At 48.0% G+C, this 17,287-nt stretch overlaps 1 protein-coding gene across 2 annotated transcripts in view; it reads left to right on the forward strand.

Moving 5' to 3' along the window:
- The window catches only part of NECTIN2 (nectin cell adhesion molecule 2), a 55,277-nt gene that overhangs the window by 22,793 nt on the left and 15,197 nt on the right, over positions 1–17,287 (forward strand). Inside the window, exons 2-6 of one of the 2 annotated variants that reach the window (XM_063312291.1) lie at positions 5,307–5,660; positions 6,611–6,904; positions 9,139–9,256; positions 11,251–11,399; positions 12,045–13,456. In XM_063312291.1, coding sequence (XP_063168361.1) covers positions 5,307–5,660; positions 6,611–6,904; positions 9,139–9,256; positions 11,251–11,399; positions 12,045–12,511 — 1,382 coding nt within the window. In that variant the 3' untranslated portion in view covers positions 12,512–13,456. Of the gene's footprint in view, positions 1–5,306; positions 5,661–6,610; positions 6,905–9,138; positions 9,257–11,250; positions 11,400–12,044; positions 13,457–17,287 lie in introns of those variants that run through there. The other variant, XM_063312290.1, reaches the window with a different exon arrangement.

Consider the following 17,287-nt stretch of genomic DNA (forward strand, 5'->3'; position numbering starts at 1 on the left):
CAGAGATCCATAGGCTGGGAGAGAAAACTCATAAGGGGCAAATTTTCAGAGAAGTTTGACTCTCATGAAGTGATTTCATTCTAAAGCAGTATTTCTCAACCTCGGCAACTTTAAGATGTGTGGACTTCAGAATTCCCCACCGTGGAAGAATTTCTTAATGTGCAGAATAGACTGCATCACATGGAAAGAAACCTGTACACGTGTCTTCATACAGTGTTGTCACAGCAGTACAGATCTCCATAGCAGGCTGACCAACCCGTTGCTCAAAGGAGGGGAAATTAGAGAGGTAGAATTTCATCTGGATAGAGTCCCTGCTGACAGAGAAGGGAAAGGAAAAGGGGTGGCTTGAAACGGGGACAGTCCCCCTCCCTTGAACAATGGCGTTCACGGGCACTGTTGAAGTTCCTAGCTTGATGGCAGTGAAAAGGTTGGTCATGCAGACCTTGAGTCTGGGTGATGAAGGAAGGGTGAGCTGGTGTGTGAGTTGATCTAAGGCAGCCTTGCTTAGCGTGGGGGATGTCTAGATTCTAGAGGAAGTGACTGCAGAATTAAGGGGGGCAAATAGCTTCATGTAAACCCTCAATTTACATGAAGACGGTAGAGAACTTAACAGCATTTATTATACACAGTGGGCTGTTTTGTTTTAAACCTGTCCTCTGTGGGCTTGGGTCAGCAGCTGTGATTTTCAAAGCGGTGTGTGTGTGTGTGTGTGTCCATTTATTTATTTATTTATCATACGGCAGCACGTCATACATATTACAAATACATTATATTTTAAAAATTGGGAATATGAAAAGGTATATAGAAAATATACATTGGTCATAGGGCAATTATAACTAAAAATGAACATTAAGATTACAAATACAGTCTTTTGCAGCATCAGTTGCCTTCAGGAAATCAAAGTTCCCGTCGTAGGCTCTAGTCTTACATTTTGTGTAAGACTTGTGTTTAACAGTTTGCCTGTCAGCCCCGCAGTCACACACAGACGTAATGATGTCCATTATCCTGAAGACTACAGTGTTCTTTGGATGATATAATAATGTTTGGGAGAGCAGCAGAAGGACATGAAAATAGTGTGAGTTCAGAGTTGGATTGTTTTTTGACAGCAGGTTTGGGCAGCAGCAAGGAAGCTGGTTGTAGTAAAGAGCTTGCAAATCTTTTACTACTGTTTTGTGGATACAAGGTAGAGCCTTGATGCATCTGGAGGGCACCCTCTTGAAGTTCGCTGTCCAAGGTTTGAGATAGTTACTGCTATATAACCAAAATGTTTTGAATCTTCTCCCTTCTGGGATCTCTTTCCTTTTTGACTCATCTGTCGGTCCTGGGTGGGTGACCAGTCTACCTCCTAGCCCTGTGTGTTCTGACCCGTTCCTGACTTTGCAGTTGGTCTAGGAATTGTTGGGTTTTTTTCTTGACGCTTTGCAAGAAGTGGATCACTTAGAGGGCTGAAAATGTGGAGTCCTGATGAACAGCCAGTAGGTTTTGTCAACAGGAACTTTGGCCTTGCCCATCACCTGATAGAAGAAAGCTGAGTCTCTTGGCTTAATGGAGAATTGATCCCTCCCTCCCTCCCTCCCTCCCTCGGGGTGTGTTTGTGTGTGTGTGTGTGTGTGTTGGAGGGTAAGATAGGCTCTCATGGAGCCATTCTTGGAAATACAATGAATGGAATTTCTAAATTGCCATGTGCAACATACAGCAGTGGGAATTACTAGGAGTCGCCTAACCATCATCTCCATCTTGTTTCTGCTAGGCTATGAAGTGTGGAAGTGTGAAAACATTGTTAGCCCAACCCTTCTTCACCCACAAGCTTTTCCCTTCCTCTGGGTGAACATAAGTGTTCTTCGTTGCTCCCCCAACCTTCCTTGATCAGGTGCTGGAGATGTGCAGCTGGTGCATGATGTACCACTTTCCCCTGTTACTCATAGAATCCGTCTCTCATGGTTAAAACTTGGACACGCGCATTCATTTTAACAAATGGCACAAATTTGCGTGCACTGGTGCCGAGTAGGTTTCCACGCAGATTGCTTTTGACGAGGAGGAGGGCAGGAACAGACATGGCTGCCTCAGGAGAGGGGAAGCGAATTATATTTCTGAAATTACATTTACTCCCTTTCTCGGGGGTGGGGTATTGGGCTTCCTGGGGAGAGCATCCATTTTCACCATTTAGCCAGCCAGTGCTGCTAACCAAGTGGGCACAGGGGTGTGTGTTAAATGGAGCATGGCCTGATCTGTCACTGTGATCCAAAGAGCCAAAGAGTAGTGCTAAGAGGTCCTTCACCGTGTGGCTCGTCTGTGGCGCACTCTGGAGAATGCTTCTCCGTCCTGGGGACAGAGCATGCTAACCCTTTGTAAATAGCCTGTGCTGCTCCTTGTTCACAACCCGGCCACTGGAGGTACCGCTGTGCTGCTCTTCTCTGCAAGGCAGAGGAAAGCTTTCTTGAGGTAGCTGTATGTTTCTTGCAAAGCAGCGCATCGAGGCAGCGGTGCCTTTAAGACCCACTGAGGGGCATCGAGAAAAAAAAATCCCAGCACCCAGAGCTTGTGCAGCAGTGGAAGAAAGTACCCTGGAAGGGGTGGGTTCTCTGCTAGAAGTGCTTAAAGAGACACCGGATGGCCACCTGTCAGGAGTGTCGCAGTAGTGGGTTCCTGTGCGCCGCAAATGGTTGGACTAGATGATCTCCAAGGAACCTTCCAGCTGTTACATTCTGTGATTCTAGGTCTCCATGGGGTGGTAGAAACTATATAGCCAACTTGATTGTGGTTTTCCCCTGTTCTCTCCATAGTGATTCCCAGACCATCTCAAACCTTCCCCCGTAGGCCCACTCTCTTCAATTCTACTGCTTTTCAGTGATGGCAAGGCCCCTTCATCTGTAGAGGAAGCTGTTCTTTCATTGACAGCTGAAAAACCCTCCTGCCAGATGTTTACATTCATTATCCTAAAAACAATCAACTGGGTGTTTTGACTCCACAGAGGCGGCATCCTGCCTGGACAATGCATGGCATCGTTTGAAGCTGTTGCGCCACGCCACCCTGCCTTTCTTGAGAATTGGGGCAGGCCTACTCAGCTGGCTAAGCTGCCTTTCCCTTGGCGATCTCACTCATAAGAAACAGCTGCCAATCTTACCCACTGATCTTGGTTAAGGAAGCGCCTCGGCAGAGTTTAGGACTGTCCTGGAGTGGGGAGGTGGTTGTGAAACCCGTTTTATCCTGGGATCTCTCTCCAAAGCTGGAGATGCCCAGCAGCTCTCGCCCTAATACTTTAAGTAATTGTTATAAATGCTGTCCCACTCATCCATGGAAGCTCATTGGATTTGAACACCACCTGGAGCTCCTGAACAAAAGGCAGGATTTCAGTCTAACCCAGTGTTTTTCAAACTTGGCAACTTTAAGATGGGTGGAATTCTGGGAGTTGAAGTCCACCCATCTTAAAGGTTGAAAAACACTGATCTAACCAATGAATTAATAGAAGCTGCAACATACTGGGCTGCCCTGTTGCAACATGTAAAGAAACACTGCGTGTTTTATGAACACCTTTGCTGACAGCATGGTATAGCATCAGCCGCTTAACTTGTGCCTGCAACCGGAGAAACACCCATGATCTCTGCCCAAAGAAGCAGAAGAGGAAAAAGAAGTTGAGTGAAAGAATATGGTAATAATTAAAGGGTTGGATGAGGAGATTTATATTAAAGTCCCTTCCCATCCATGGAAGCTGACTGAATGGCTTTGGGTCAGCCCAACCTATCTCACAGGGTGGTGGTAGTTGAAAAGCAGGTTGCTTTATTGGCTCAGGTATACTATCCTATGTACATGTTGCCCTGAAATTTTTTTTAATTTATATTTGCAAAGAACAGGAGCCACTGGGGGTCAGGCAGCATATATTTCTAAGGACTCTGGGCGTTGTAGGGAAGAATCTCAGCATAAAGCCATCTGCCAATATACATAAACTAACTTTTAACAATAAAGCAGTAAAAAAATCAGATGGCCATCTCCTCCTTCCTCAACTAGGGCATCACAGGCCTGTTTAAAATGGAAAATGTGAGCCATTTCCTAAAAGTCAGGAGCAGGGGGTCCAGGGGCTGCACATTTCACAGCGTGGGGGCCACTCCAGAGAAGGCCTGACATAGACAATTGGTTTAACGTGGCTTTTATATACATGTATTTAAATTAATATTGTTCTTATTTTAATTGCTATACCTAAAACAATATACCAATAGGAGAAAGAGGAAAAAACCTACAGCTAATATAAAACATTACATAAAGAAGCGGAAAACAAAGATAACTAAAAGAGAGAGGAAAAGAAAATGGTGTGTGCATATTGGAATGGTTGGTGAAGATGATGGAACTAGCAGAGATGGCAAAATTAACTTGTTTAAAGAAAGATCAACAATTACATTTATTGGTGACTGGAAACCCCTTATGAACTTTTTGCTGAAAAAAGAGAAAAATGAACTTGTGATTTATGGATTTGAAGATTAGAAAGGGTAGTTTACGGAAAGAAGGAAATTATGGTGTAGTCTTAAGAGATAGAAGGTAAAATATAAATACATTTATAACCGCTGTCAAAAAGATTGCAAACCTCTTCGTTATCATCTTTTCTTTTTTTCTTTTTCTTTTCTATTTCTTTTTCTAGTATCTTTCTTACTTATTTGCTATTCTTTCTTATTTCCTTTGTTGCTTTTCTAATATTTGCATTGTTTTTATCTTGTTATTTTTTTTTTCAATAAAATTATATATATTTTTAAAAAGCAATATGAATTTTGTTGCCACCTACTGGAGAGGTGCTTTTACACTCCCCGCCCCACCCCTCACTCCATTGTGCAGGATGTGGTTTGCACACTAAATGCAGAGCGCTTACATGGAGTTCACACTTTGCTTCAGCCTTATTTCTTTTTACTGTAAATATTTTCCTTTCTGATAGGATGCCGTTTCCCATTTCAATTTTTCACTGGCTTGGTTCATGCAACATTCTGGACTAGGCTAAAATGTAGCTCTTTGGGGTTCAGTGTGTTGTGGGAATGCAGCCACTGTCTGTGGTATGAACTGGACCATCACTTTAAGCCATCGTAAGTTTTATTCATTTGGGTATCACTTGTTAGGTGGACTTAGCAGTTGTTTGCTTAACAGTTTAGCGTGTTGTGTGTACACATCAGTGTCAAGATTTGGCCAAATAATGGCTCATTTAAAAAATAAAATTCTGCCACAAAACATCTCCGAGGTTGCCTTAAAAATGGCATCCCAGTTGCCAGGAAGTGGCAAAGTGCAGGATCCAACCGCTCACTCAGCTCTCTCGTGTTTTCCTTCCCTAGTCGTGCTTGCCCAGCAAGTGACAGTTCGAGATGAGGTCACAGGCTACCTGGGGAAGAAGGTCGTCCTGCCCTGCAACATTGCGGCCACTGAGCCTGAGATGAAGATCAGCCAGGTGACCTGGGGGAAGGGGGTTGGTGGAAGGAAGCAGAATGTGGCGGTGTACCATCCAATCCACGGGCAAAGCTATCCAATGGAGAAGAACAGCAGGCGGATCCGTTTCCTCACACAGTCCTTGGCGGATGCCACACTGGTCATCGAACACCTGCTCATGACGGATGAGGGCACCTACACGTGCGAGTTTGCTACATATCCCAACGGCAATGAAGTGGGCACCACCAACCTGGTCATCCTGGGTAAGAACCAGCCTTTCTTTCCTTCAGCCTAAAGGTGAAAGGCCGCCAGCTATGCTAGGCTCAGACCCCAAACTAAGTCAGGATCGGCTGAGCTGTGTTTTGTGGAGGAACTCGTAAGGCATGGCTCCACACGTTGGGTCAAGCTACAAATCGTAGGATTATGGTGATCCAGTCCACGCTGCGTGTGAGGGCAAAGCCAAGCAAACCATGTTAGGGCAATGTGTGAACCTGTAAGGGAACACAGAGGTAGCCTTGGAGAAGGTATGTGGCAGCTATTGGTAAAACATGAGCTTAGCCCAGGAAAACAGAGGGTGAAAAAGAAGCTCAAGACTGCCCAGCCTTGATGCTCTTTGGTATAAGGGAGTGGGAAGGAGAAACACCATCAGGCTTTCAAGACCCCGACCATTATAGCCTACATCAAGAAAATAGAATTCTAGTATTCCTTGTGGTGTCTGTTTCCTGACCTGGTCTGCCCTGAAGGGCTGTCAGAACCTGACTTTTGAGTCTGAAAAGACGCTGAAAGAAATCCGTATTACCTGCTTTAGGCTTATACTCACAATAACAATCATCCTGGGAGCTTTTGAGTTTCTGAAGGCAATAGAAAAAACGTGTTAAATAAATTAATTGCTGTTTGTAAGTGAGAGAGAGAATTTTAGAGGTGCAGCCAAAGCAACAGCCACCCCTCTGAAGACGCTAATCAGCTGCCCTAAAGTTGCCAAGCTGGTGTTTCTCAATCCTGGTGATTGGAAGATGTGTGGACTTCAACTCCCAGCATTCCCCAGCCAGCATGCATGGACTTCAACTCCCAGAATTCAGTGGAGCTGAAGTCCACATATCTTAAAGTTGCCAAGGTTGAGAAATACTGCTCTAGTGTGCTGTCAGCCTGGACTTAGGGTTAAGTATGTTCTGTGAATGCAGCCCTTTCACCCACACATCTGTTTCTCTTCCAGCCAAGCCCACGAGCAGCGCTAAGGCTGAGGAGGTGAAAGCCAGCAACACGGAGCAGCCTGTGGCTGTCTGCACTTCTGCAAATGGGAAGCCGCCGGCGCGCATCACCTGGCAGTCGGGGCTGAGCGGCAACGCAAATGTTACGCAGGCAAACAATCCGGACGGCACCGTCACTGTCACCAGCCGCTACAACGTGGTGCCCACCAAGGAGGCCAACGAGCAGCAAATCACCTGCCTGGTAGAACACGTGACCTTGCCGCAGCCGGAGTCCTTCCCTGTCCGGCTTTCCATACTGTGTAAGTGGGCTGTCGTGGCCTCAGGGACCAGGATGGCTTGGCCCTGGAGTTTGTTCTTGGCTGGATCTTCAGGAGCTCAAGCTGGCACGTGTAATGCTCCTGCCTTGCATGTTTGCCCCTCAGCGACAACCCTGTGTGGTAGGCTGGGCTGAGACAGAGGGAGTGGTCCACACTACCCCAGGCCACTTCCGTTTCTAGAACCTGGGTCTTCCCACTCCTACTTCAGCACTGCGCCACACCGGGCTCTCTTGTCGTCTGAAATTACAACCCATGAGCCATCGTGTTTTTTGACTTCTGAGTGCTGAGAGATTGGGGCTGGCTCAAAGTCACCCAGCCAGCTTCGGTGCCTAAGGGAGAACTAGAACCTGGGTCTCCCCACTCTTAATCCAACCTCTTCACCACTACACCCCATTGGCTTCCAAGGAATTTAGCCTTCCTGCCTATGTATAGTAAAGGTAAAGGTTTCCCTTGACATTAAGTCCAGCCGTGTCCGACTCTAGGGGGCGGTGCTCATCTCCGTTTCAAAGCCGAAGAGCCGGCGTTTGTCCGCAGACACTTCCTCCGTGGTCATGTGGCCGGCATGACTAAACGGAACGCCATTACCTGCCCGCCGAAGCGGTACCTATTAATCGACTCACATTGGCATGTTTTCGAACTGCTAGGTTGGCAGGACTATGTATACCTAGACTTAAATACAGGCAATCCTCGACTTACAACCGTTCATTTAACGATGGTCCAAAGTTACAACGGCCTCGGAATGGGTGCTTGATGGCCTGTAAAGCGCTTCTGAGCATTGCAAAACGTCTCGCCCCCCCTCCCCCACAGTCACATGATCACATTTCAGGCCCTTGGAAACCGGCTTGCATTTATGACTGGTTGCCGTGTCCCATGGTCACGTGATCGCGTTTTGCAACCTTTTTGCCATTTTCCAGCAAAAAACGCCCACGGGGAAGCTGGATTCGCTTAACAACAGCATTGATTTGCCTAGCAGCTGCTGTAAAAACGGTCGTAAAATTGGATCCGATCATGTGAGTCGGCTTATGACCGCAACGACTTACGATGGAAATTCCTGTCCCAATTGTGGTCATAATTTGAGGATTACCTTGTATTTAATCCCTACATTTATATAGATTTTCCTCATAACAGCAACCCTATATGACAGGCTGGGCAGAGAGAGAGGTACTGCCTCAGTCACCCTGGAAGCTTCCATGGCCAAGCGGGGCCTAGAACCTGGTTTCTCCATTCCTAGTCTAGCACCTTCTCCACTACATCACAGTGGTCCACCAGAGGTGGCTGAACTACAGCTCCTAGAATCCCTTGCAATTGCTTAGTTTGGCTGGAACTGTGGGAGATGTAGTTCCGCAACAATTGCAATGGCCACCGGCTGTCCACACCCCTGCCATGGGGTGGGTGTCTCTCTCTCTGGTACACCTGCAGGATTTTCCCAATGTCTTAATGAGGTAAAGAATGTGAGCAGGGAATTCTGATGGTTGGGAATGATGGGACTTGATGTGCGACCCTTTTGGAGGGTGTGAAATGATGCAGGATTGACTGGGTCGTTTAGGCAAGCAGTAGGACCATTCATTCATTCATTCATTCATTCATTCATTCATTCATTCATTCGATTTCTATAGCCGCCCATCTCAGCAAGTGACAATCCTAAATAAAACCCCAATCTTTCCTTTAAGTAGCAAAGAACGGTTGAAGAAGACGCAAATTATTCTTTGAAAACCAGCCTTAAAGTGATGAATAAAAGAAAGTCCTGATGCTGGATTTACTTTCTGTTCACACCCTGGGCACGACTTAATACCCTGTTAAGGGAGAGCCGAGCCTTGCCTTGCAAGACTTAAAGGACGCCAATACGCCAGTGTGCGTTGCGAGCTTGGACAAAGGGAAGTGGCATCCGATGGCTCAAGGTTGGATCATGGGGGATGAGAAAGGGGGGAGAAGGGGTCTTTTGTTGCCCTTCCATTAAGCAGTGCTGGGGCGGGGGGGGGGGAGAAAATAGAGAAAAAGGCCAGGGAAGAAAGGAGATTTCTGCTGTCAGCTTGGAGGACAGGGGCGAAGGACGTTTGGCGTGGAGAAAAGTCAGGCGTTTGGCAGCGGCTGGACTATTTGTCATAGCTCATGTTCAAGAAGGTTGAGGCACATAGAAAATATATTTTGTGGGGATGGGTGCATCTGTGCGTCCATGTGCCTTCAGCCAAGGGTGAGCTCTTCTGTCTTTCCTGCAGATGCTCCTGAGGTTACCATAGAGGGTTACGATGACAACTGGTATCTGACCCGCAACGAGGCCATGCTCATCTGCACTGCGAGGGGGAACCCCACCCCGGTGGACTTCTCTTGGACCACGTGAGTCCTAATCTTGCTATTTCCCTTCATGAGCTCTACCCCAACAGTGACAGGCCAGAGGATTCACACGCTGGCTAGGTCTTAACCGCATCTACAGCCGTAAGGTCACCGGGGTCCTTAAATTTGTCCTTAAATTCATCGGATGATGTGCAAGGCTTATCGGCTGCTCTAGTCCACCTCCTCTGAGGAGCCTTAAATCTTCCCAATGTAAAAGCAAGAATCTGTACTGTGGCTTTCTTTTTGTTCTCCCGCCCTGCCCTGCCAAATCTTTTGCTTGCTGACATCCCCCAATCTGGGCATCTCCAGATCGGCGGAATCCTGTTCCCAGAATTTTTAACAGTGGCCGTGTTCGCTGGGGAATGCTGGGAGTTGAAGTCCGCACATCTGGAAGGATGTCGCAGGCTGGGGAAGAAAGGGCTACAGCTGTTCCTAAGTCAGGTGGACAGCTTGTGCATCAGTTGTATAACTGGGGATGGCCCACATGGCAGCAGAACAAAACAGAGCGGGTTCCAGCATGGAAGAAGCTGCGCTAATGTCAGGTGGCTTATGTTTTGCTTTTGATAGGTCAAAATTTCCTGCTGGAAAGGATGGTGATCTCCACCTGCCTCAGTTACATTCTCTCAGACAAAGTGTTTTTCCTCAAACACAGGGAAAACTAGGATGAGTACAAGTAGTCCTCCACTTACGGCCATAATTGGGGCCAGAATTTCTGTCATAAGTCACTGTGGTCGTAAGTCAACTCACCATGTGACTGGACCCGATTTTATGACCATTTTTACGACTGTCGTTAAGTGAATCCAGCCTCCCCAATGGATGTTTTTTGCCAGAAACCCACAAAAAAGGTCAGAAATTGCAATCGTGTGACCGCAGGATGCTGCAACCAGTCGTAAATGCGAGCCGGTTGCCAAGTGCCCGAACTGCAATCACTTGACTGCAGGGTGGTACGACAGTTGTAAGCATGAGTACAGGTCATAAAGCACTTTTTCCGAGGCTGTTGTAACTTTGAACCGTCGTTAAACAAACAGTCGTAAGTCAAGGACTACATGTACAGAACAAGGCCATGGCAGTTCTGCAGCCTTACCAAAACAACCTTTTTTTTTTCTTACGTGATTTTCACTCAGGGCTTCCCATTGCTGCATGGACATTGGGACCCAGAGTCAATGGAGGGAAGCATTGTAGGGTACTTGCAAAATCCAAGCTCTATACAGAAAGAAAGCCTCCTTTTATGCATTGTCATATTGTCAGAAAGCTGGCACAGAGGAGCCGCATAAGGATCTCAAGGGGCATCAGAAAAAGTTTTTCTCCCAAGCTATTCAGGGCCTAGCATCCACAGGAAGATCCTAACAGAAATCTAGGGGGAAAGGCATCCTGTATTTAACAAAAAAAACCCTTGATTTTAAATGGACCTCGTTTTAGTGGACTTCAGACTGAACAGATATACCCTGTTGAATCTGGTTTTTGTCTGATTGTTGAGCAATAATAAACTTTAAACAACACACAAAGTCCGTTGGCGGGGGAATCGGTTCAAGCGCTCCTTCCTTCAAAATGGATATTCAGCATTATCAGTAAAGCAAGGTTTCTTTCATGCCCCGTGGCATATGGGGGCTTGAAAAAAAAGTCTGTTCATTCTTTCACAGACGCCTCCTTCTTTCTGTTAAACTGAAGCTTTACTTTGTAATGGATAAGCTGGGTAGCAGCGGGCCTCCATATCTATGAGAATTGCTCTCTCTTCACCTGCCTTTTTTCTATTCTACACACCCCATTTTGGGACTATCCTGGGCACCTCCAAACTGATTGCCACAGTGCCAGTTGTTTAGAACTTTATTTATTCCTATATTTCATGTTTCTTGTATTGGAAATATAGAAGCCCCAGGAGAGTTCACTTTGGACAAGAAGGCAGCGCCTGGCTGGCTGGCTGGCTGGCTGGCTGTCTCTCTCTCTGTTGGACTCCTAGATTTTCTTTATGGCTTAACTCATCTTGCTTGATTGCCCAGGTCCAGCGGGTCGCTCCCCAAGTCAGTGGAAGTCCAGGGTCACCGACTGCTAGTGAGGAATGTGGATCACTCTGTGAATACCACCTTTATCTGCCAGGCCACCAATCGCGTGGGGCAGGTTGCGACGCAGCAAGTCATCCTTGTCCGGGGTAAGAGCCGTGGGCTTGCAACATTTTCAATGCGTGTGGGGCTTACGGAGCGCTGGGAGAGGATGGTTGGCGATCTCGGTGGCCCTTCGCTGCTTTGTGGGGCAGGCATGTTAAGCAGGATCCGGCTTGGTGTGCATCTGTTCTGGTTGTGGGAGAGATGAACTGAAGTTTCATCCCGTGTGCAACGGAATAACCAGTGTCTTTTCTAAACCTACACCTGGGGACCGAAGGTGTGAGCGTGTCCTCTTCTTTCAGCTGTGCTTTGCACGGAAGGGCAGCAAGAAACGTTGCGAGGTTTACCCAGCCCAGGGCATGGCGATCAAAGCCCTGGGCTCGGATATGCCGGGCGCCAGATGCGTTGTGGGTGCGGAGCGGCTTGGGAGAAGGATAGCCGGGGTGCATCGCTTTTGGGACAAACGGTGCTTTCTGGACCCTCCGATACCCTAGTCTCTCTGGACGTTCAGGGGACCCTTGGCCCCCTGCGAGGGATGGCGCTAGTGAAGGTGACGGAACGGCAGGGTCCTCAGGGCCCCCCGGTCTCCTCTTTCAGGGATCCACTTGAGGCTCTGCCCCTTCCCCAGTGCTGGTGTTACTAATAACTCGCGTTTCTCGGAGTGACTTCCCCGTCTTCCTTTCTTTACTCAGACCAGCCGGTGAAGAGTCAGAGCCGCAACGTTGGAGCCCTGGCCGGGGGTATCGTGGGAGGGATCCTGGCCCTGGCAGTTCTGGGGGCCATAGTCGTCTTCATCCTGCACCGCCGGCACCCCCGGGCTTCCAAAGGCTCCTTTGACCCCAAGACCCGGGTCTTTGGCAACGGGACCGCTCAGCCCCCAACTCGCGACTTCACCGAGCTCGACCGGCCACTCAAACCTGCCTCAGGGCGAAAGCAGGAGGAGGAGGAGGAGGAGGATTATGATGGGGAGGAGGTGCGCGAAGGACGGCGGCACCCTCCCTACAGCTACGCCCCACGACACCGGGAGGACACGGAGGAACGGTTCGACCAGCTGGGCCCGATGCTGCGGCTTGGCCCCGACCTGCATGGCTACGAGTACGACGACATGGAATCCCAGCACGACGGCTCCATCATCTCCAAAACGGCCGTCTACGTGTGAGCTCCGTCTGGGCACCCCCTCTGGGACAGCGAGGGAACAGCGGTCCCTCCCCAAGACCGTCGGACGCTCCCTTAAGAGTTTTTGACGTTCTCTTCAACGTACGGACCCTGCCGAGGGACGCCCTGCTCGAGAAAGGCGAGGCCGCCGCCTGGGCAGGGGGGAATCCAAGGAAAAACCAGCAGGGTGTTCTGGGGAAAGGGGAATTAAGGAGAAAAAGCCGAGCTGGGGTTGAAGCCTCCAAGACGTCCCTCCTGGAGATCTGTGTGGTGCTGCTGCCTTAGCAGGATTTTTAAACCTTGGCTTTGTTTTTAATGTTAGAGGAGATACCTGGACTTGGAGCGGCGCAGGAAAGGAATTTAATTTATCCAGCATCCCCGTGAAACGGGACTCAAAGCAGCCTCCTGGGTCAGGGACGGAGGCTCTGACGCCCCCTCCGAAGTGACTCCGTTGGAACTGGCACCCCTGCCTTGATCGAGAGAGGCTCAGCTGCTTTTAAAACCCTGGGCCTCCCTTCGCCACCCCTTGCTCCGGGGAAGCAGGGCCTGAGGTGCCCTGCTCTTGCGCCTGACAGCACCCTTTCCTCTTAGGGGACGAGTTGGTTGGGGGGGAAAGGAGGAACCCGGTGTAGCTGTGCAGGGAGCCCCCTGGTTTTTTAAAGACTCTTTGGTTAAGGAATTACCCGGGAATTGCTGGAGATTGTCAGTCTTGTGGATTCTGTGGTTTGGCCGTGCACCACTTCCTCCTTCCATCTCCGGATCAGTCTCGCACGAGAGAGAGAGAGAAAGGGATGGTTCTCTGTCACCGGGACAGGCAGAGCTGTTTCTTTGTCTTCCGTGTTCCTACACAACCTTTATGCTGTACTTTATATGTCCTCCTTCCATTGTCTGTAAATACCCCCACTTAAAAAAAAAAAACAGCAAAGGCACAGAGCTATTTTCAGATTAGGTTTTGCTGTGCCGCCGCCCCCCCCTCCCCGCGCTCCCATCGGCTCTGCCTTTGCTTCATGTGTAATTAAATGCTGTCTGGAAACCTAAATCTTATCTGTCTGTCTTGGATTTAGCCAGCAAGAGTTGCAGTGGTGCCTGGGATGGTGTAAACAAATACCTGCATCGTTGGAGGTGAAATGGTCCTTAATAGGGTGACAGCAAGGTTCTTGTCATTGCACCACGTTCTGTTTGGCTGATGCATTTTTGCATTTAGAAAGACCTTACTTGGGAACTCAGATTAAGAAATGTAAGAGAAGATGACATTTTGGTGAAAGGGAAACGTCCAACATCTGTCCGAGTTCAGGACAGATAGGTGTGGTTTACAGACACGCTAATGTCATTGGTCACTTTCCACAGATCCAGGAAAGGCATCAAAATGATTCCTTTATATTAATCTGGAAATACTTTTGTTTACAGTATAGCGGGGAGAAGCTGCCACGCTTACTTTCGTACAGAAAGAAACAGCACTCTGGGAAGTTAATGTCACGCAAGGGCTGCATAAATTAGACGGCGAGAGCATCCAGCTGCCTGGAGGACATTATGAAAGCCATGCAGAAAATCTCTATTCGTGTCACATTAAGAATTACAAAATCTGCTGGCAACCTTTGAGCGGTCAGGGAGCCGCACCCAAGACATTTGGGGGCGTAAGCCAGCCAGGTGGTTGGCATGCCGAGGATTGAGACTTAACTACATGTCAGCAGTGTAATTTTGTTCAGTGAAATTCAAATGTGAGTTAAATCAAAGTTAGGTTTTCTCCTGGCTTGGTCGGTTTCTTTGTACTGGCCTTCATATGCACGCTTCTGGATCTGCATATACTGGATGGCAGTTCTGCATTTTTTGACTTCCCACCTCAAGTATGACCTTGTACAATCTGCAACAACTGACAGTTCTTCAAACCATTGCCCTGCTACAGGGATTTTTACCCCCGGTTTCTTCATAGTCTCTAAACATCCAGTTGCTGAACCTTAAGTCCAGATATACACAGTATTCATGCACAGGCACATAAGAGCACCACCTGGTGGGTTTCACTTCTGAGCAGTCAAACAGGCACTTTTACTTGCAGTTGGATTTTTTTTTTCCTAACGGGTTTAAAACCAGTGTTAGACACCTCCTGATAATTTTTGCAATGTGTATTAACCCAGCCTAGGTTCTTTCTTCCCAGCATGATGCCCATGGGTGCCAGTGAGCCCAGTACCATCTTCTTCGGCATTTGCCAGTTCTCTTGTCCCATCTGCTCTTATTTCTCTGGATTCCCATAATTTAAACAAAAAAAAGGGGGAGGGGGTGAGGACACTAGCATGCTGAGATGCCAAGGGTCAGCCTCTAGAACAGCCTTTCTCAGCCTTCTGACCCTGGAGGAACTCTTGAAATATTTCTCAGGCCTCAGGGAACCCCTGCCCATTCAGGCTCAAATACAGACCAGAAGATACAAAATTATTATATTTGTTTCATGGGTAGGCCCGTCTATATGCGTGAACAGGGTTCTTAAACTAAAAATAAAGAATGAAACATTCCTCTTTAATGTGAAGTTGCCTGAATTTGAAATAATATTTTAAATCCTGATCTCCCAGGGAACCCCTAGGGACCCCTCGCAGAACCCGAGGATGCCACGGAACCCTGGTTGAGAAACCCTGTTCTAGCATCCTATTTATTCCCAGTAATCTTTTGGCTCTCAAAAGCTCCCCAGAAACATGCCTAGAAAATAAATATGGGATGGGCTGGAAATGCCCAGAAGTGTGCCCACTTGCCCTTTAAAAAGACAAAGGTAAGCTGAGGTGGTTAAGCAGCTGGCCAGTGGTAAGGGATGACCTCTGCAGATTGGCTTTAAGTTTGTTTATTGCTGCTTGGCTGGGGTATCCTTCCCTCATTTTACCCCCCCCCCATTTTATCCTGTGAGATAGATTGGGCTGAGTGTGAGTGGCCAAGTGAGAATTTGAACTTAACTCCCCCTGATTTAAGTCTGGTGTTTTAATTCCTCCACTGCACTGAACACAGCTGCTTGCTTCTCTGTTCTTTGATAAAAGCTTTGTCCTCAGATCTTGCCTCTCTATATTTAAAATAACTTGAAAATTTATAAGTAATAGCTTTGGTTCACTGGGTTATGAAGCCGTTGTTGCCTTCATAGTGTTTTGGATTTCTGGGCAGTGAGCAGCCCTCTAAAACATTACATGACAGCAATGTCCAAGCAACCTTCAAAATACCTTCTGTTGGTGGGGAGCAGGTGCCTGTGGCTTGGAGGCAGTCTGAGTTGTCAACTTCAGCATGTCTCCATGACCACCTGTCTACCTCAGGAAGGAGCTCACAGCTCTTCAAGGGAATCTGCCACATGCCGTACCAGCAGGTGCAACCAAGAGGCTGTTTTGGAGAAACACTGAGCCGTTAGCTGTGGTGGCACCTCTTTGTACTTGCAGACAATAATAATTAGGATGTCCTCCTTGCAGGGGGAATCTTATACTCTGAGGGGGACAGTTGGGCTGGAAAACCTGTAGGGCTCCAGATGCTGAATCTTCACCTCCCAGCATCTTTACCATTAGTGGTGCTGGCTGAAGTTGAGAGTTACAACTCAGTAACAGCTGGAGTGACCCAGTTTTCTTGCACTGTGTGAAGGAGAGGTATCTACGGGATCAGGGCACACCCAGAGTTGCCTGAAGTGCAACAAACTTTTAGGGGATGCGGGGGTGGGTGGGCCCAAAGTGGAATCCCAAAACAGTCCAGCAAGGGTAGAAAATGGGCAGTAATGAATTGATAGAAGAAACAGACAAAAACAAGGGAAATACAGAATGGGATAAAGCAGGTGGAAGATTAATTGCAGTGTTTCTCGACCTTGGCGACTTCCAGCTGTGTGGACTTCAACTCCCAGAATTCCCCAGCCAGCATGGCTGGCTGGGGAATTCTGGGAGTTGAAGTCCACGCAGCTGGAAGTCGCCAAGGTCGAGAAACATTGTGCTAGAGTATTTTGTTGCTGCTCTCATACATGGTTTGATGTAGGCTGATAATATGTTTGTGTGCGCGCGCATGCGCATACACACGCATGGAGATAGAGCAGAGGAGGCATGCTTGACTGCTTCCCATCTCTTTAGGAGACATAGTGCCTGTAATGTAACTCTGGTAGTGTGGATGCACCTTCTCCAGCTCCACCCAGTTAATCTTGGCCAGTGGGCTTTTCAACAGCCTTGCTGTTAAACAAGTTGTTGATGTGCCTCGCTTTCTCAGCCTGTTCTGTGACTGTGGGCCAGCTTCTTGGGATGCTGTGTTGTTGTTTTTTTAATTTCCTCAACCTTCCTGTTAGGCCAGGACGATGACTTGCCTATGACTAGGCTGGGAGTCATAATCCAGTATGCTTGGAGTTTGGCTATGACTGTGCTAAAATGGGGAACTGATCTCCACCTTGTTCGAAAGAAAAAGGGCTGTTTCTGTTGTGCATTTGAAAAAGAAAAAGAAAAAGGGAGGGAGGGAGGGAGGGAGGAAGGAAGGAAGGAAGGAAGGAAGGAAGGAAGGAAGGAAGGAAGGAAGGGTGGGTTGTGCTTAAAATGTGGCCATTCCAATATATGCAACTGTTCATTGGCATTAACAGATGTACTTGGACTGAACTTCCCAACCAGAGAGTTGGGAAGTTTTGGTGGCAGAATGTGGATTTGAGCCCTGTGGTTGTGGGATCCAGTGGGACAATTTAAGGAGGCAGTCAGGCTGTCCCAGCTGACTGGGACAGGGAAACGAATGCCTTGAATGTAGCTTTCTAGATGCTTCTGCGATGTGGTTGGAGAAACCCAGCATCAGGAAAGCCAGAAAT

Source organism: Candoia aspera, chromosome 10 (assembly GCF_035149785.1).
Source record: "Candoia aspera isolate rCanAsp1 chromosome 10, rCanAsp1.hap2, whole genome shotgun sequence".
Lineage (NCBI taxonomy): Eukaryota > Metazoa > Chordata > Lepidosauria > Squamata > Boidae > Candoia > Candoia aspera.